Source organism: Eleutherodactylus coqui, chromosome 1 (genome assembly GCF_035609145.1).
Source record: "Eleutherodactylus coqui strain aEleCoq1 chromosome 1, aEleCoq1.hap1, whole genome shotgun sequence".
In the NCBI taxonomy this organism is placed as follows: domain Eukaryota; kingdom Metazoa; phylum Chordata; class Amphibia; order Anura; family Eleutherodactylidae; genus Eleutherodactylus; species Eleutherodactylus coqui.
Genome location: NC_089837.1, coordinates 75436128 through 75456636, shown reverse-complemented (window position 1 = coordinate 75456636; position 20509 = coordinate 75436128). Strand labels below are relative to the sequence as shown.

General features: G+C 44.6%; 1 protein-coding gene and 1 long non-coding RNA gene across 3 annotated transcripts in view; one reads left to right on the top strand and one right to left on the bottom strand.

The window, feature by feature from the left end:
- LOC136621729 (uncharacterized) overlaps window positions 1-13260 on the bottom strand; it is a 46748-nt gene extending 33488 nt beyond the window's left edge. The window contains exon 1 of the long non-coding RNA XR_010791267.1: window positions 13175-13260. This is a non-coding gene — a long non-coding RNA (uncharacterized lncRNA). The remainder of the gene's footprint in view (window positions 1-13174) is intronic.
- The window catches only part of TAF1B (TATA-box binding protein associated factor, RNA polymerase I subunit B), an 82794-nt gene extending 63476 nt beyond the window's left edge, over window positions 1-19318 (top strand). For both annotated transcript variants that reach the window (XM_066597397.1, XM_066597404.1), the window contains 3 exons: window positions 1473-1543; window positions 3056-3281; window positions 18991-19318. In XM_066597397.1, coding sequence (XP_066453494.1) covers window positions 1473-1543; window positions 3056-3281; window positions 18991-19183 — 490 coding nt within the window. In that variant the 3' untranslated portion in view covers window positions 19184-19318. The remainder of the gene's footprint in view (window positions 1-1472; window positions 1544-3055; window positions 3282-18990) is intronic.
- Window positions 19319-20509: the final 1191 nt, after the last annotated feature.

Here is a 20509-nt window from a genome sequence, read left to right as displayed (position 1 = left end):
AAAACTCATTAACCTTTTTTAAACTTGTGACTTTCTACATACGAAAAATCTCGGAAATATTCCAATTTTCACACTGTCCACTAGAACTCGCACAATAATCTGACACTTGCAGTTTCGACCTTTCTCTTTCCAGCGCTCTGGTCTTGGACAAACAAAGATGGCTGCACTACTTCTCTGAATACATGATGCAAACCGTGTATTAGTATGCATCAGTAGTCTGAGACACTACACCTGCTTTATTTGCAGCATTTGATGATCAGCATTGGCCGGTTAGAGCAGCAATTCGTATCTTAGATTGCTGCTGTATACTAATGCACAGTGTGCACCAGGTAGTTCGAAAAGCGTTGCGGCAATCTTTGTCCAGGTCCTGAGGGTCACTTTAAAATGTATCCACACTTTCAAGTGATGTTTCAGAATAAACGGCTGTGTTTCTACATGAGGAATAACACTAGATCTGGCCATTTATATGACTTCTATCCTACATTTATCACTAGTTTTCCTCTCTGCAGACACTATCTCTAATTTTCAGTTTTCCCAGAGCTAGTTGGTATAGACTCGCTGCTATGCCGTCCTCTATATACTGCACACAGAGAACTGCAGATTCTACTCTAAGAGTATGCTTTCACCTAGTGGAAAATGCTGCAGAATGTCAACCATAGACTTTCCACATCAAATTCTGCATCACAACCGTAATGGAAAACGTGCAGATTTTGACATTTTTTTTTTTGTTGTTGTTGCAGATTAATAGCAGATCCCCAACAAAAACTGAATCAAAATTCACACCTATGGCGTGTAACAGTTGTGTGGCAGAATTTGGTGCGGAAAGTCTATTGTGGACATTCTGTGGGTATGTTCCCACATAGTGGAGAATGCTAAAGGGCCCCTTAACAATGAACGATCATCATTCAGGTTCTCGCTGGATTGCAGGAATCTAATTGATATTGCTCAGTGTAAATGCTGGCAGTGACTGCATGACGAATTACTCGTTCAGTTTATACAGGCATAAAAATCAAACGGCAATCGGCTTATGTAAATAGGCAGTGATTTATCTATGAACGACTGCCTGTTCACTGTGAATGGAGTCGGGCAGCCAGAGCGATCTCCAGCCCGCTCCACCTCCATTCACTGATCTATCCTATGTGAAAGCACAGACTTGTAGCAGACTCAGAAATAACAATCTCATGTAGGGCATTATACAGCAGTACTGTGCAGTGTAGATGTGATTTCAGTAGCTGTAGGACAGTAAATCGCTTACTAATAGCTGTAGCCACTTATGTATAAGTCACTCAGTTTGGAGTGACTTTCCTGGACTCTGCGCACCCTCTCCTATTAGCCATAACTTTTACTAAGTCGATGAGGCGCATAGGAGCTGACAGGTACTCTTGAAGTATCTATAATTCACTAGGACTAATTTTGTTACCATTATTTGTCCAGATCACTTGCGTTTATTTGTATTTTCCTTCTAATTACAGATTTATATGGGATAGCGAAAGAGTTCTGGCTTACAATAGTAACTCCAGAGTAAGGCTTCTGAAAAGGACACGTAAGTGCAGCTTGTTTACAGTCAATACAGTTTTATGAAGGGTATTGCTAATACAATGTACGCTGCTTGCTCCAGGCAGCTTCCTTGCAGGGAATGTCATTTGTAGACTATTAAGAAAGGCTTATTTATCTATAAACACTACTAGAAGGTAATTTTTTTTCTTTTATTCTGAGCCATTGTGATGACTGGGAATGCCGAGACCAGTTCTCAGGGTGGGCATTAAGGTTGCCAACTAGAAAAGTTTTATAGAAAGTTCTGTTCACATAACTTTTAGCGCCTGCATCTGATGTACGCCTCTGGTCGGATGCATCTCTACAGGCATACAGTGAGTCGTGTTCCCCATAGACTCCCACTGTAAAGTGTGCTGTAGGCGGTATACACTTTTTCCTTCCTATACAATTGTGTATCGAATAGTTTGCTTCACTATTACATACTGAAGGGGAAAAAAAGTTTGGAGGTGTAAACTCTTTTGGCCTCCGTTGAATGGAGACCAGTGGCATTGCCAGTGTTCATGGCAAATGGAGGCTCTAAACGGGATGTCAACGAAGCCCAAGTCCGATCTGTGGATGGTTGGCACCTAGCACTTTCCAGTGCTGGTTCCATCTATCCTCTACTCTGTGCTGGGCACTGCTGTACTGAGCGCGGTGCCTTCCATCTCTATGGGACGGTGTCTGGTGCTGCAGCATTTAAAGGGGCTGTCCAGGTGTGGACAATTTTTGTAAACATGAGTGCAAATGTGTTGAAATAATAAAAGTAAATGTACTCCTTTATTTGTTTCCCGCGGTCGTCCAGCGCTAAAGCTTCCACGGCCCTTGTTTACGAATAGCTACCACTTAACCGCTGCAGCCAGTCAGGAGCCACAGCAGTCACATACCGCTCTACTAGCATCACGGCTCAGATGCTGGGAGCCATGCTGCCAAGAGAACGGCCCATGACCACTGTGGCCACTGACTGGTCAGGTAGTAGCCATTCATAAGCGAAGACTTTGAGGACCATGGGGCTTCAGTGCTGGATCATTGGGGGGGGGGGGGGTTAAAAAAAACTTTCCAACCCAAACACCTTTTAAATGAAGAAGGTTTAGATCAAGAACCGGACTCTGCTAAATGGGCAGCTGTATGTAAATAGTGTTATGCGTAGTTATATAACTGCCGATTATGGTGGTCTCTAGAGGCAGAACGCAGCCCATCAGATATAACTGGCTGCCACAATGTCAGGGCATGTAGCTTTGCAACAGCTGCAAAGCCATAAAGTTGCAGAGCACCATTCTAGGTGATGAAACAGCGCCACTCTCGTTTGTGGGCAGCGGGTGGTATTGCACCATTGCGGGTAGACTCCTAAATACAGGGTAGGGTTCCAATGTTTGTTTTTGGTTTGCAGGTAATTTTTCACACCTTCCTGACCTTCCATCTGGAACATAGAGATAACTGTCACCTGAGCAAAACAAGAACGTGGAGATGTGTAGTAATTAGCCTGCGCTCTAATGAATGGCGTCTTTTGTTTGTGTCCACACAGGGATGGAAAAGAACCTGCAGAGTCGGTTTAGCAAGCTGGCTAGTGCTGCACCTGATGCTGGGAATCGGCGCCCATCAAGTTTTTTCTTTAACTGGGAAGAGCTGAACACAGACAAGATCTGTTTTCATGGTCACAGCCTGGAGGGAATTGCGCAAAAAGACCAGAAAGAGTTTTGCAGCTTCAGGAAGAAATACTGGTTGAGCACCGTGAAGAAATGCAAGAGCGAGTAAGACATTCATAGAATGAATACCTGATCATTTATTATGGTTGGCAGATTGCAAGTGAGGGCAGTTTATTGGCGTTGGTGCCCAGGGGAAGAATGATCATCTGTGACTTCTTAGGATGAGTCTTTTTATGTAGCTGTGGGACTACAAGTCTCAGTTCGGTACGCTAGTAATTTTTTGCTTTTCGCAATGATGGACTTTCCAGTCGTGCCGCTTTTCTGTCAGCTAGTTTCCCAGTGCGTAAAACCAACCCCTAAGGGCCTCCTTCCCACGAATGGATTTCCGCCGCGTTGCCGCAGCTATTAGGTACGGTACGGAATTCCACCGCAGAATTCTGCACCGTGAATTCACCCGTCCTCACCCGCGGCATGCTCTATTTGCCACGGGTGTACGCGCGGACGGCTTCCATTGCAGTCAATGGAAGCCATCCGTTCACGCTATCTTCCGCTGTAGCACAGCGGAAGATAGCGTGAAAACGCTTCCCCGCCCACCGCCGCCGCGTCATGTGACGCGGTGGGCGTGTCACATGACGCGGCGGAGGTGGGTGGGGAAGCGTCATGTGGGAGCGAGGACGCCGGAACCGCAGGTAAGTATAGGGGTCTCCTGGGGGGCGCCATGACAGGCTCCGCTGCGGAATTTCGCGGCGGAGCCCGTCACGGCCGTGTGCAGCCGGCCTAAAGAAGCGCTTGCAGCAGCCATGCAATCGTGGAGTCACCATTGTGAAAAATATGTACATCAATAAGGAGATAAGGTTGAGAAATGATGCATACTAATACACAGTGTACATCAGGTAGTCAAAGAAGCTGGTGCGGCCATCTTTGTTTATCCAGGTCTGGAGAGTCGCTTTAATATAATAGTTTGTCCCATTAACCTTTTATCTGCCAATTTCCAAAATTGAAACATTGGATTCACACGGTTGCTGCCTTGATCTGGATTGTGAGATGGATCCTTATTTTGGCCAGTAAAAGGTTACAAATAAAGATGAGCGAGCGAACTCTCTAAGGCAAACTACTCGAGCGAGTAGTGCCTTATTTGAGTACCTGCCCGCTCATCTCTAAAGATTTGGGTGCCGGAGGGGGAGAGAGAGTGAGGGAGAGCTCTCAGATTTCAGTTGCTGCCATGCAATACTTCCTTTCGCCTGTAGTGGTGGTAGAAAGCAAATGTATACCGAAATCCTCAGCTGCGTTCACCAAAATCAGCTATTTGCCAGGGGTGTGAGAAGCTCCTATTCACTTCAATGAGAGCTACAGAAACAGCTCTTCACTTAGCACTTGGCTCTCTCTGTAGGCTCCAGTCAGGTGGCCAGTAGCCATGGCAGTGGTTTCCCATCTCGGCTATGACTAGCCGAGATGGGAATACCCCTCCTAAGGAGGTTTTCCAGTCCAAAACTATTGGCGATCTATCCTGAGGATAGTCCCAAACAGTAGAAAATCCATATTGGGTTCATTAGAGCTTGGGAAAGGCCATACTATGACCAAAACCTTTCACATGAAATAAAGCCTCTTTTGAACTGACAGTTCTCATCTGAAGTCTGGTGCAGTCGTGTATTTGGTTAGTTGGCTATCCTCAGCGTAGATTATCAATAGCCGATCGGTAGGGGTCCAACATCCAGCACCCCTGAAGATCAACTGGTGTAAAAGAGCTGCAGTGACTGGAAGACTCAAAACACCATCCATTTTATAGTGGCCTGGTGTGGTACTGCACCTCTCCCATTGAAGTGAATTCCTTAACATCAGCTGGTTGGTGAGGGTGCCTGGGTATCGGACCTCCTCTGATCACTAGATATGGATCGGAAAACCTTTTAAACTCCAAAGCCATCTCTATAATGGGAATGGCTCATGAGTTACATCAAGTTTTGGTCTCAACTACTTTGGTCTCCATCAGGCTGAGTACTTTTGGAAAGTTCGCTGTAACATTTTTATTAGCAATGGAAAGGTATCGGATCTACAGGATTACTTGGTTTCTCTTTTTTGGAACAATCGCAGATTATTAATTTACCTATTGAACCACCAGAGCGCTAATTCGGCACTGATTCGGCTGATCGGTGACATCGGGGTGCTCTTTGCCTTCAAGCATTGTCCCACATACAGGGCTTGTGGTTATTTATCCCAGGCTTGTATATGGGACCTCACAGATTATGATCCGTGAAAGTCCACAACTGAAGCAGTCATGTGTATTAACGAGCGGGTCACTGCAGCAGCGAGTGTGAATGCAGACTGGACGGGAGCAGCGGCCATTCTGTGGGGTAAGTATTTTTTTGTGCAGTTTTTTTTATTATCACTTGCCACCAATGATTCTCATATCGTAAAACCCCTTTAACCCCTTGAGTGGCACGCCCGGAAATTTTCCGGGACGTGCTCCACTGCTCATAGCGACATAGCCCGGAAGATTTCCGGGCTATGTATCACTATGGGAGCTGCAGAGCACAAGCTGTGACATTGTGCTCTGCCTGCACAGACCCACAGAGAACAAAGCAAGGGCTTTGAAAAACCAGTAGAAGATATTGCCGATATGCCGGCAATCTCCTGGTTTGTTTACAGGTTGCCATAGAGACCATCGGCTTGTCAGAAGCAAGCCGATGGGCTCTGTGGCAGGGAGAGCTGGTTGTTAGCTGTCAGAGGACAGCTAGGTACTAGCTCTTACAGCAGAGATCAGAGAAAACCTCCGATCTCTGCTGTGTTAACCCTTTACATGCTGCAGTCTATGTGACTGCAGCATGTAAAGGGCTGTCACTGCAGCATGTAAAGGGCTGTCACCATCGGACCCCCGGAATGTGATCAGGGGGTCCTGATGGGTCCCTGTGGAAGTCCCCTAAAGGGACAAAAAAATAAAAAAATAAATAAAAAAGTAAAAAAATTATTAAAAAAATAATAAAAACACTTGTCTCCCTTTACTTTGTAAAAAATCAAAAATACAATCACACATGTGGTATCCCTGCGTCGTAATGACCCAGAGAAGGAAGGTAATACATTATTTAACCCCTTAATGACATGGCCCCTTTTTTTCTTTTTTCCCCATTTCTTTCTTTCCTCCCCCCTGTTTAAAAAATCACAACTTGTCCCGCAAAAAACAAGCCCTCATATGGCCATGTCAATGGAAAAATAAAAAGGTTATGGCTCTTGAGACGCAACTGCAAAATTAGTTGAAATTCAATGATTAGACCATTTTAAAAAACCTGCCCTGGTGGGCACGACAGGGTGGTAGGAAACCCGCCACTCAAGGGGTTAAGGGTGCATTCAGGAATGCTGCGGTGGTTCTGCTGCGAAAACCCTGCGGAAAAACCACAGTGCAAACGTTTACTATTAAAGTGAATGGGATTAAAGCAAATCCAGTTCACGTGTAAAGGGGAAAAAAATTGAGGCTTTTTTGTGGAAAATGTACTGCAAACTCTAACCTGCGTTCCCGCTGCAAAACGCTAGCGCTTGTGTAAAGTGCGCCAACACCTTGCCTTACATCTACACAATGTGCAATGATTACCCAGGGCTCTAGCAGCGCTGTGCTTCATGAATGACAAGAAAAGCGGTCCTATGATTGCAGATCGGATTTTTATCAGCGGTCCCCTCTTGTGTTACATCACATGTGCAGCGTATCATTACCGGCAATCAGTTGGTTGGCTGCCATTGTCTTGATTTAATGCATCAATTCTTTAAGAAAATGAAGATATTCATACGTCCCTGCAGCGCTCGGGCTCCTGCATTGGGGGGGGGGGGGTATTGTAATACAGACCAGCTTCTTTCTTGGGACATCATTTTCTACCCCCTTGACATGACACCCCCTTGTGTGGGTTACATTACAGTTTGAGCCCTATCTAAGAATGGCATTGAATTGCGGGATTAAAAAGCAGAATGCAGAGGCCTGGGTGCTGGGTGTCACAATGGAAGCCCAGACACTGTTACAGGCTGCAGATTACTTTCCATCTTCAGGACAAACCTCAGGTGATTTTTTTTTCTTCTTTTTTTATTCACAAAGGCGAAGCTTGTGTCATGCAAACGGGTAGCTAAGTTATGAAGAATAAACAAAGCCTCAACCGTCGATGGCCGCCAAGACAAATAAGGGAAATGAAAAAGTATCAGTATTCCAGACTTTTTTTTTTCTTCTGCATGTCCTTTATACTTAAAATATATACAGGACTCCTTTTTTCCCCTCCAACAAAAGGCGTTGTGTTCGGGTTCTGCACTTGTTTTGATTTCCTGTCCCTGCATTTCACGCCCATTCCTGTTGGATTTGCAGGTGAGCTCAATGTCAGGTGCATATGGATTATGGCGCGAGCCTTGTGAATGTGGAGGGACTTTTTGGTTTGTATGTTAACTTTTTGTTAAAGGGAATGTGTTGCCAGGTTCACGCCGCTGTGCTTCTTACCCCTGTGTATGTTTTATTCTGAAATGCTGCAGTGTTTAGAATAAACACACTTTGAAGTCACAGGAGCGGGCCACACCGCCTCTCCCCAGCCCTTTCCCTATGCACAAAAGGGTAGAGAGCGGTTGGTCCACATGATGTGGGCAGGAAGAAGCAGACATGGCCCGCCCCCCTGACGCGAAGCTGTGAGTCCAACTTCAAAGTTTTGTTTTTTGTTTTTTTTTTTTAGTAGAACAGTTCGTTAGGTTTAAGTACTTGAGATTCGCACAAGCACCTAATTATAAAACGAGATCCTGGAACTTATGTGCCGCAAAGGTAGAGTGAAGTCTAAAGAATAATTCCGTACCTTTCCCTTAAAGGGAACCTGTCATTATCTATGAGCACCATAAACTAAGATATGGTGCTCATAGGCCAAATTCCGAGGACATACTTTTTATACCCGCCTGGTTCCCATTTCCTGCGCTGTCACCCCTTAAAGTGTCTGTGCATGGACTGCGCAGCAGATTTGTTTCTGCAGGCTGTGTGCGCACTGCCATAGAGAACAATGTGTATTCACACAGCCTGCAGCGATGAATCCACTAAGCCATCCGTGTGCCGACTTCCACAAGCGACAGCGCAGGAACAGGGAGCCGAGCGAGTGTAAAAAGTACTCCTCAGAACCTGGCCTATGAGCACTAGAACTCATATAAGTGATAATAGGTTCACTTTAAATGGGTATTCTAGTCATAGAAAGTTATTCCCCCATCCACAGGACAGGAAACTTCAGTCTGATCAGTGGGATCTTTACTTATCACCAGAATGGGGGGTCCCTTGTCCCCCTGAGAGACTAGCAATGAATGGTGCAACATTGGGCATGCTCAACCACAGCTAGCACTTGAATTCCGCTATCTCTGGCGCTTCTATTGAAATTAATCAGTCAGTGGTCAACCATGTGCACTGCCACTCTATTCATTGTCAGTCTCACAGGGGGACCCCGGACCCCCATTCTTGTACCTAGAGTAGCCACTAATTGCCAGTAGATGCACTCTAGAGGACATTAGGCAGGACAATGGTGTAGAGTGGATGCAGACATCAGAATAACGTAGAGTCAATACCAAGAAGGTGGTCCAAATCCTTAGTATAAGAAAGAATAATAAATTAATGGCTTCTGACTCGTTAACGTCTTCAATAATCAGCTGGCTGAAGGGACCATGCCTCTGATGGGCGCTGTGCCCTCTTCGTTGTTTATCAAGCATAGCGCCATACATTTCATAGCGGCTTTGCCTTGTACTGCGGCTCAACCCATTCAAGTGAGTGAGAGTGATCTGCAATACCAGGTACAGCCACTACCAAGGGTGTGGCTCTGTGCTCGGTAAACGGTAAAGGGGATGCAATGCTTGTCAGACAGTCTCTTCAGTCAGCCAGTTGTGGGGTTGCCAGTATCTGATTGATATTGATAGCCAATTCTCAGGATAGATGATCACTAAGGCTTAGAAAACCACTTTAATTACATTGTGAAGCACATGCATGATTAGTAATAATGATGATAAACCATATTCTACAAGAGTAATCTCTACAATACATAATGTAGTCTAAAATAATGCACACTGCTCTAATTGGCCAGTCAAAGCACCATGAAGTGACTACCGATGCACAACCAATGCACAGTGTGCATCAAAAAGTCAGAAGTGATGCAACCATGTTGGAAGAGCAAGGATGCGGCCTGGCAGATCTGGGGAACAACTGTACAAAGGGAGAGTGGTAGGGAATCGATTTCAAAGACAAATTTTGTCCCTGGGACCGGAGGGTCGTTTGGTCGTAATAAACTTAAATCTAGGCAAAAAGTAAAGATACTAGTTTTAAAGATGTTTATACAAACTTTGTATAAAGGATCTGCTTAATTCCTAGAAATGGTGCCACTCCGTGGGCTATGTCTACAACCCCAATTCCAAAAAAGTTGGGACATTGTACAAAATGTAAGTAAATGTAAAGCGAAAGAATACAATGATTTGGATTTGTTTTTCTTTTTATCATAATAGAACCTAGAATAAATATCCGAAGATGAAAGGGAGATATGTATCCATTTCATTAAAAAAAATTTACTCCTTTAGAAATTGATGGCAACAACACATCAAAAAAAAGTTGGGACCGGGGTAACAGAAGGCTGGAAAGGTAAGTGGTAGAGATGAGCGAGTATACTCGCTAAGGCTAACTACTCGAGCGAGCATTGCCTTAGCAGAGTATCCTCCCACTCGTCTCTAAAGATTCGGGGGGCGGCGGGGGAGAGCAGGGAGGAACGGAGGGGAGATCTTTCCCCCCACCCCACCCCCCTGCTCCCCCCTGCTCACCGCCGCAACTCACCTGTCACCCGCACCGGCCCCCGAATCTTTACAGACAAACGGGAGGATACTCGGCTAAGGCACTACTCGCTCGAGTAGTTAGCCTTAGCAAGTATACTCGCTCATCTCTAGTAAGTGGTACTAATGAAAAACAGCTGGAGGGTCAGTTTTCTACTAAGTCACATGACTGTGTATAAAAAGAGTAAATTAGAGAGGCAGAGGGTCTCGGAAGCCAAGATGGTCAGAGATTCACCCACCTGTGGAAAAACGAAGAATTGTTGGACAATTTCAAAAAAATGTTCCTCAACGTACGATTTTGACAACTCTGCATATCCCAGCATCTAAAGTGCATAATATCAAAAGATTCGGAGAACCTGGAGAAATTCATGCACACAAGGAACAAGGCTGAAAGTCAATATTGGATGACCGAGATCCGTACGCCCTCAGGTGTCACTGTAATTAACCAGGCACGATTCTGTAATGCAAACCACTGTATGGGCTCAGCAATACTTCTAGAAATCACTGTCTGAACACAGGTCGTCATGCAAACCACAAATGCAAGCTGTATCATGCTAAGAAGCAGCCATATATGAACACAATTCAGGAACGCCGGCCTCTTCTCTGGGCCAAAATCCATTTAAAATGGAATAAGGCAAAATGGAAAACTGTTCTGTGGTCAGATGAACCAAAATTTGGAATTCTTTTTTGGAAACCATGGACTCCGCCCAGCGCACAGTTCAAAAGCCTGCATCTCTGGTAGGGAGTTGCATTAGTGCCTATGGCATGGGCAGCTTATACATCCTGAAAAGCACTATCAATGTTGAGCAGTATATAGAGGTTGTCGAACAACATATCCTCCCATCCAGATGTCTCTCAAGGAAGGGCTTGCATATTTGAGCAAGACAATGCTAAACCCCATACTGCATCCATCACAACAGCATGGCTTCACAGAAGAAGAGTCCGGGGCTGAACTATCCGCCTGCAGTCCGGACCTTTCACCAATAGAAAACGCTTGGTGCATTACGACACCATAAAAATTCGCCAAAGCCAACCCAGGTCTGTTGAGCAGCTAGAATCCTACCTCCGACAAGAACGGGACGACATTCCTTTCCCAACAACTTTTCTGTACATTTATTTACATTTTACACCACTTCCTAACTTTTTTTAGAATTGGGGTTCTAATAATTCATATATCGATTAGCACAAAGCAAATGATGATCTAGTGCAGAATGACCTACTTAACTCGCCCCATTCCTCTGCTGATCCTGTTCTGATGGTGACTGGTGCTTTCTGTTACATTAATGATGTCACTGATACCAGGGATGTGTGATCGCTTCAGCCAATCACTGACTTGCTTTGCCGGTAATTAACTGCAGCTGTCACTTGTCCCCGTGTTGGGAGATCATCACTGGTGCAGCAAAGGTGGAGACTGGGCACTGAACTGGAGCAGCAGGGGATCGGGTAAGGGGCAATAGGCACGGTTTATGTGTCTCCTCCACAGTTTGAAAAAACTTTTTGGGTCTGAAAAACCCCTTTTCGTCCTTTTTGTTTATCTTGATTCTTCATCTGCAGTCTGTGGACATGCGTACAGCATTTACGACTTTCTGTGTTGTCGAAGAGCTTGTGTAGTGATTGTTTCAGCATTATTCCAAATGTTCTCCGCAGCACCCCCACCACTCTCAACCATTTTAATGGAATACTTCTGAGAAATCTAATAAGGTTGGAGTGTCTTGGATTGGCTGCATCCTATTAAGTCAGTAACTGGAGTACATCCAGAATAAAACTGAAAGCTCTTTGTACATGTACCAACAGGTCACTGTTGCAATCACATCCATGCCATTGATTACTAAAATCATAGCTGTCATTCATCTACTGTGTGGAGACATAACCCACCGGCCAACGCCAAGTATGTTCACGAACTCTACAAACTCGCCTACTAATGGTTACTGGGCTTTTCCTTCCATGTTTTCTTTCTTTTGTGTGTCATTACACATCTACCGTGACACTGGTGGCTGGAGAAATGTAAACAGTGTGTTCGGTTACAGCAGCTTTGTTGTGCAGGTAGATTTTTCTGCACGAGCAGGAACCTTCCAGCGCTTGGTGAAAGCCGATGCTTGCAAGGATAAGGGTGCCTTTACTCGGAGCGTGACATTGTTGACTAGAGTGAGGGAGCAAACCATGACACAGTTTGCTCATTCGCTCAGGCGGTCCATTTAAACACGCAGGTAAATCTGTTTTTGTTTTTAACAGGATCGCTGAAGGCCCTTTTACACACACAAAGCCATCTTTTCAGCAATAATCATTGTGTGTAAATGTGTGCCCATCGTGTACTTACCGTGCACTTTTCGGCCATCGCTGAGTTCAGCTCAGCTTAAAATCCATCGTCCCTGATAAAACAGACTGCATGTTGTGTTCTTTGCAGGCAGTGCTGATAATATTCTTTCAGCTGCTGTCCTGCTGGAGAACAATACTGATGCATTTGGAGAACAGACCACCTGCTGTTCACTAAATACATGCAAATGAAGCTAGTTAACTACTAATCAGCCCATTAGTACCTAATGCAAAATGATCGCTCAAAACTGTCAGATGCTGAGCTTAGCCCCGCCTCCTCCCATTGCCGGCTGCAGACAAGGTCGGGAGCTTGGCTCCAGGAAAGGCCATCTTTGCCCATTGGACCATCATTTTAACATTTTACACACATGATTGTTCACAATGGCCAACATCATACAGCTGCCTGCCAAAAAGAGTGACCCCTCATGGCTGGAATTTTCTGGCTGTTGTCCGCTTACACTTGTGTATAGTCACTTTGTGCAAGTGGGTTATGCTGTGTTTTTGTTTTTTGCATACCTATCTACTCTGCTAGATGAGCCTGGCATGTGGTTCATAGAATTGTTCGTACAAAGAAGCCAGCTTAAAATTGATCGTCGCATTGCGTCTGATTTATAATCTTATGCATACGGCCTGCTTAAAGGGGCTGTCCTTTCAATTTAAAATATGGGGTAATGTTTTAGTGAGCCTGCCGTTTACATTTATTAAGAATGAAGCCTCATCACAAACTAGCTGCTTTCCTTAGTTTTCACAAAATTGACTATTTGGGTGGTGTGTTGCATTAAATGAGCTGTAGTACAGTACATATGCATTAAATGGCCACTGCAGTGTGAGACTTGTATTAATATGATGGCCAATGTGATAACTAGTAAATTGCAAATCACTTTATTTACCTAAAACTACGGTCTTGGCCACTAGGAGTCTTCCTTTCTTCCTTCCTCGTAATTAGCTGTCCATGACCTGTTGTCCTGTGAAGTCCAGCTCTAGTAATAGAGGAAACAGGATAAAGGAAAGTGATCACTCATGCTGCCCATAGACGACTATAGAGAGAGGCTCATACAGACATGGCTGCTGGTGCTCATAGTGATGTGCAGCTACTGGAATCACATCTACACTGCTCAGTACCTCTAGTGTGTGTCTCACACAATGCAGTTATTTATGTATGTGTGCTACAGCCAGGCAGCAGGATCTCCTCTTCACATGCAGTGTACAGAAGACCTCATACAAGCAGTCTCCTCCACCAGCTCAGAGATGGAGCCTGCAGAGGGGAAAACAGGCTGCAAGTCATATTATGGCCAGAAATCATGTTGTTCCTCTTTAAGGCCGCCTGCACACGGGTGGATTTTTGGTGCAGACGCCTGCCACAGATTCCGCAGCAAATACCATCAAGAGCATGCTATGGGAAATCGATTCTTCCTGCATACGAACAGAAATCAATAACGATTTCTGCTCGCATAGGAAAAATAACTGCCTGCTTCATTTTTGCACAGATTCCGTGCAGATGGCTTCCATTGAAGTCAATGGAGCCAGTCTGACCTGTGGCCCTTCTGCAATGACATTGCGGAAAGGTCGCGGTTACCCATGTCATCGCCTAGTGACGGCGCGGGAAAAATAAGCATTTGAAGAAAAAAAAAGTGCACATGTCTGACAACAAGCCGTACTGACTATCTGCAATACAGATGAAAACAAGAGAAGACCAGTGTGCAGGGTCACTGTCTGTGGTCAGAGCCAAAATCTACTGCGGGAACCCAGCTCTGCCGTGTGCAGAGGGCCTTACCCATTTAGAAAAGTCATCTAAAAGTGTGGATACAACTCAAACCTATTCTTAACTAACTTGCGTTTTTAAGGTTGCATTTATGTAAATGCTCCCTTATATACTCCTCCCACACCACCTCTGCTGATGCCTTCAAGACTATTAATGGCCTAAGACCAGATGCTGCTGATCCGCTTTATTTGCGCCCCATTGTAGTGCTCCTATATACCATGTAGCTCCCATGGTGGTTATTCCTCGCAGTGTTTGTTTTTATCTACATCATGATCATCAGTTGCCCAGATTTTGTTTTCTTTATCCACTTCACTAACACGAGGAACAATAGTAATAAAATATGTCACCACAGAATAAGCTTTTGGGAACATCGAAAAGAATCTGAAGTTTGTCCGTTCTTCACACCTTCCTCCCAATCTAGTATTAGTAATTGCTTCATAAAGGCTTTTTAATCTCTTTTTTGATTTTTTTTTTTTAATTACAGAATTTTTATTAATGCTTCTACTATATAGCAAAAAGAAGAAAAACCAACCAATCCCCTCACTCAACCCTCCTCCCTAATATAATATGCACCACAGTATCCGCAGCAGACATGAAATTAAGATGACCATAGAGCCCCAATTTCTAACATTGCCCAAGTTGAACCACATTCTCATTTAGTCACATTCTAGGTCCTTTTAGACGAGACAGTCTATCGTTTGAACAAGCGAATGGCGTCCGTGTTCGCTCATGCAGCCTGTTTATACATCGCTGGTCCTTCAAATAAGAAATTGTTCAGTCTTTCACATACGCTGTTTAAACCGAACGAGTCAATGTTTGTTTTTTTTTTACGCCTGCCTAAAGCGAAGGTTCGTCTGGTCGTTGGCTCGCGTTTAGACTGAACAATTATTAGGGTGCTTTTAGATGGAACGATTACCGTTCAAATGAGCGAAGATAAACGACAGAGAGAACTTTTTGGTCGAGGCAGCCATGGCCAGTCCAAGCTCATCTAGCCATATGAACCATGTAGCCTCGAAGTTCCATATTGTTCCTCTCAAGAGCTATCAGCTTCTGCATCGATACAAGCCAACTAGTTTTACCAATAAATCCTCGAACCGGTTATTCCTGTAAGCACTTAGAGCAATGAGTTTTCTAGCCATATACAATGGTCCGACCACAGTCCAAGAAAGGAGTTCTGATTTTGCTTTATATCTGGCATTTTGGTTCAGTCTTAAGGCCTATTTAGACACAATTATCGCTCAAAAGACATCTTTTGGGCGACTTTTGAGAGATAATCATTGTCATTTACATCGCAAGATGATCGTTCAAATGTGAGCAATCACACTGTGCTCCAGAGAATGCAGAGAACAAGTGGGGGGCTGCTTGTTCTCTGCATCCAGCTGTCCCCGCTGGGAGCGCCCAGCTGTCATACAGCCGAGCGCACCCAGCGGAGGATGCAGAAGACAAGCGGGGTGTCCCCGCTTGACTTCTGCATCCAGCTATTCCCCGCTCCGAGCACCCAGCTGTTATACAGCCGAGCGCTCTGAGCAGAGGATGCAGAAGACAAGCTGGGTGTCCCCGCTTGTCATCTGCATCCAGCTGTTCTCCACTCCGAGCGCCCGGCTGTTATACAGCCGAGTGCGCTCCGAGCGGGGTATGGAGAACGCAGCTGGACCACTCTGTTCTTCATACCCCGCCTGTCATCAGGGAGTGGGATACAGATGAAACAATAGTATCAGCTGTATCCCGCTGTGAATCCCTAATAAGACTCATCATTGTCTTTCAGCTCGCTGAAAGACCACTATGAGCGACGGCTTAACGAAAACGGCACGGTGTCAGTGCAGTTACACACAACCATTATCGCTCAAAAGATGGCTTTAAGTGATTTTTGAGCGATAATCGTTGCGTCTAAATGGGCCTTTAGTCCAACAACTTCTGTAAAATGTGAAATCGTAGGATCTTTGGATTTAAATATTTTTTCCTTCTCTAAAAAAAGTGTTTGCGCGTTCAGCAAACTTGAGTGTCTTCTTATGCAAATCTCCCCTGCACGCCTGAAGAGGTAGAACCGTGTCTATTTACTGATGCACAATACAGCTATATTTACCATTGTATTATGAAAATTAGTACTTTTCCTTCTCCAATCACCTTGGGCAGTTTTTTTCCATTTTACTTAAATTTATCTTCAGTCTACGTCCGGAAAGAGCTTAGCTTTGCTTTGGGCCATTGTTCTGTATGCAGTATATATTGCACACTTAATATGCACATTCACAGACAAATGAAACCAAAGTCAATTAAAGGACCACTCTGGCTAAAACACATTTTTCTGTCTGCCCCCCCCCCCCCCCCCCCCCCCTCACCTGATTGCTTGTTACACTCTGGAGTTCATTGGAAATTGTGTAATGCTTCATTTCTCCTGTAGAGGTGCTGCAGGGGAACTGAACACATGCTGGCAGTTCCTCATCATGTTACAGCTGATTGCTGGGGGTCCTATTGGCAAGACCAGAGGACATTAGGTTATTATCAAGGAACCCAAAATGCTGGTTATGGTATGTGTAATTTATCAGTGAGATCCCAGGTGAAGGGGTTATAAAGACCTTTAAAAATTGCTAGCCTACCGTTAGGATTTTGATGACCTACACTAATGATCTAGCACCCCTGCCAATCTGCTATTTGAAGGTATATCTACCATGTACCACATAATGTCAGGCATTGCCTGTAGGATGAGAATATTCTAGTACGGCGCCATTCGGTGGCACGCGGATTGTTCAGCGCTCCGTATAATGTTCCTCCTATACCGCTTCTTCTACACACAACTCTGCCTCTGTGGAAAATTAATACTCAAGTTGATTATTTATGAATGTTCATAGTTTTTTCAATCAACATGAGTATAAAGTTTGGGGGGGGGGGGGGTTGTAACTTTGTGGAGACTCCGCCATGTTTAATTTTTTTCATTTGTGGTTTTCATGCTCTCTCAAAAAATCGGAACTTTTTTTTAAATTTTTGCTCCAACGGCCATATAAGGACTTGTTTGTTGCGGGATTTGTTGCAATTTTCAATGGTAACATTTAAGGAGTACTTGCCATTTTATGCTGGAGCACTTATGCTCGATCAGCAGTTTTTTGGCTCTTTCCACAGTTGAAGACGGCCCCACATAGCCCCATATTGTGCTCATGTAGCGTTATATGGGGCAGTCTTCAGCGACCAGGAGGTGCCGGATGTAGCCGACGGAGCAGGAGCGCTCTAGTCTGAAGATGCAGGTACTCTTCAGTGTCCTTTTTTAGGCTGCATTCCCATGGCCAATATTTATGCGTTGCGAAAAACACAAATATGAACCCTATTTCTTTGAATGGGGTCATATACATGGGTGTTTTGGTCCCCCCCCCCCCCCCTCCCGTATCGTTATGCTGGAAATAATTGTGGTATGTCCTACATTTGGGCATTTCCTCAGAATGCCTTGCCCATTGTTTTCAATTAGGCCGGCAAAAACATTGCACAGCATGCGAGGTGCACGCGAATGCGATGTGATACGAGGTTTCCTATTGAATACAATGGGAAACCCTTGTCAATCGGATCGCCGCTTCCGTAAAGTAATGGGAGGCGGTTTTTTCATCCACAGGGACCTTTCACGGCCCAATATCGCCCTCACCCGTATGAAAATAGCCTTAGGGTGATGGAGGCCAGTGGTGACTGTCATTTAACTCCTACCCGAGTCTATAACCCTTTATGCCAGACTCTGTAGCTATGCTGTTGAAGACAGCCAAGACTTGCCGCATATAGAGCGGGCTCGGCTCCCAACCCAGCTCCTTTAGAAACCCCATGCACATCCAACATACATGTATGTCAGATCCTGCCAAGGGGTTAAATTGCCCAAACATTTTTGTAGGTTTCCCACTATTTTTTCTTTTGTCTATGAAAGTGTCCTAATTTTTCTCCTGTAGCCCTTTCTACGTATAAGTGCTTTGAAAAAAGGTCACTTCAGTGAGGAGACGGCCCACGAGCTAGACCAGATTTTGTTGTAAGGAATGTTTTTTATATCTTACAAATATATTTGCCATCTTCTTTGAGGCGAGTAACCCTCAAGAATATCGTTTGTCCGGTCACTTCAAGGAGATTTCACTGTAGTAATACAAAATAATCTCCATGTCAAGGAAACCTATATAATGTTTTCTGGTCTGATAATTGTGACCTTCACACCTCCATTAAGGGTCATCTACTACTTTTGTTGTCTGTCTTGCTCTAGAATAGACAGTTGGGATCGGTTTGGTTGCTATGGGTCAATGTTGCTCGAATGTGACATAAGCCGAAAGAGACAGTTGAATTGTCAAGCACTGTTCTGTGTCTGCACAGGAACTGGGCTATTCTTCTACAGGAGTCTTATGTCAGGCACTCAAGGAGGCTCATTTCCATCTCCATGGCCGGCATGTTTTGATTCTCCAGGGCTAAAGCTATGCATACACATTAAATAGCTGCCGAGGATCAGGAATGTTGAGATCCAACTGCCATATATTCCTGCAGGTCATATACCCCCTTCCACCTCCGGTCCCGGGACAGAATCTTGTCCCAAAACCAGAGGCTCACTTAAAGCGCCTAACAGTCATTCCAGCAATTATCTCTCCTGTGCTTTTACACAAGCGCCGATCGTTCAGTGAATGGAAGCAGAGCGCGCTGGAGATCTCTTCTAGTCATCCGCCTCCGTTCACAGTAAACGGTCATTCATGGATGAACGACTGCCTATTTACACGGGCCAATAGTCACTTGTTTGACCAGCGGGAGAGAAGCTGAATATAGTAGGGTTTATCAAAGCAATGACTCAAAAGTCCCGAAAATTGTCTTTCCCCATGACCTAGTGTATAGGTGACATGCATTGAACTGCAGAGCCTTCATGACTAGCTAATCTGTGCTAGGTCACATGAAGATCTAATTATTCTCAACCTGTTTTTCTCCATTTTTTTTGTCTTATGGCAGGATGTGTCAACACTGGAAACTATATGGGGAATCCCAATTGCCGAGCAGCTATCACTTTATCATATCGCTCTTCTCTACGATCTTGGGAGTGGAACACACAACCATCCATTATAACGTCTGCATGCTGGAACACAAACTCGTTTCCCAGAAACTTAGGAAGAAAGCTAAACAACATGGCAGAAGCAACGTTTGACACTGGGATATCATTTTGTACAAGGAAATGTAAATAAAGGGAATTTGTTTTCTAGGTTATAAGATGTTATGTTCTTCTGTCAACCAGCGGTGATCTGTCATACCAAGGAACAATAAAGATGCCAACTTCTTACAAGACTTGTCAACTTAATAAGGATCTGCCGTGTTAGTTAAAGCAGCTAAACTGGTATTGTGGCGCATAATATTATTCTTGTTAATGCGGAGCTCCAGCTGTAATTAGTACCCATGTCTTTGCATATTTGTTGGGTAGCCCGTGCAAGGGTAGTGGACCCTTCAAATCTTGGCAGGTGCCAGGGCCCACTGATCCTGAAGGGGAACCTCCAAGGTGGGATCAATGCAGTCCTCATTCTTTGAAATCTATAGTGTGCACGTCTTAAAGATGCGAATACTATAGACAGTGACACTGCAAGAAGACTATTGCCTCCAGCTCTGCCATCCTGTTCCTACTTTGTAATGCAAGTGGTGTAATGATGCCATTATTCTGCCTGCAATATTTCACATCATTCTAGTCAGAAGAGGCCAAATGAGAGGATAAAGGGTGCCGTGGGAGTGTGATGGAGGCGAGTGAGTTTTATTTTATTATTGCTAGAGCACGTTTGGGCCTATATAAAGGCTAAGATGGGTCTTGGGTCCAGGGCTCTCTCCTGGATCATGACTGTTTAGCGGTTCCTCTGCACAGGTTAGGGTCAATGGAAGACTGTCCGCCTCCTTTGGGATCAAGAATGGCATGCGGCAGGGCTGCCTCTTGTCACCGACTTTGTATATCTTGGTGAGGGAAGCCTTGGCCAATGCTATCAGAAATAACCCCTCAATTCAGGGGGTGCGGGTCGGGGCTGCAGAGCACAAGGTCTCACTTTTTGAGACCATTGAACATAAATGACTCGAGGCTCAGCAGTCCCTATAAATGACTCGTCTTTTAACATAGTATGCTAGGCTGAGAAAAGTCTGTCCAGTTCAGCTTGTCCCCTGTTAATCTCGAGGAAGTAAAAAAAAAAAAAAAAACCCGATGAGGCAGAAACCAATTTACCCCATTTTGGGTAAAAAAAAAAAAAAAATTCCTTCCCAATTCCATAACAGCAGTCAGAATAATCCCTGGATCAGCAACCCATTCTGGTTATCCTGTACTCCCTCAAATACTGCAACATCCTTGCTGAGCATTGGTGTCCAGAACTGTACGCAGTATTCCATGTGAGGCCTGACGAGTGCCTTATATAGTGGAAGAATAATGTTCTCGCCCCTATACCTCTCTTAATGCACTCCAAAATGATTTTGCTTCACAGCAGCTGACTGGCATTAGTTGCTTAAA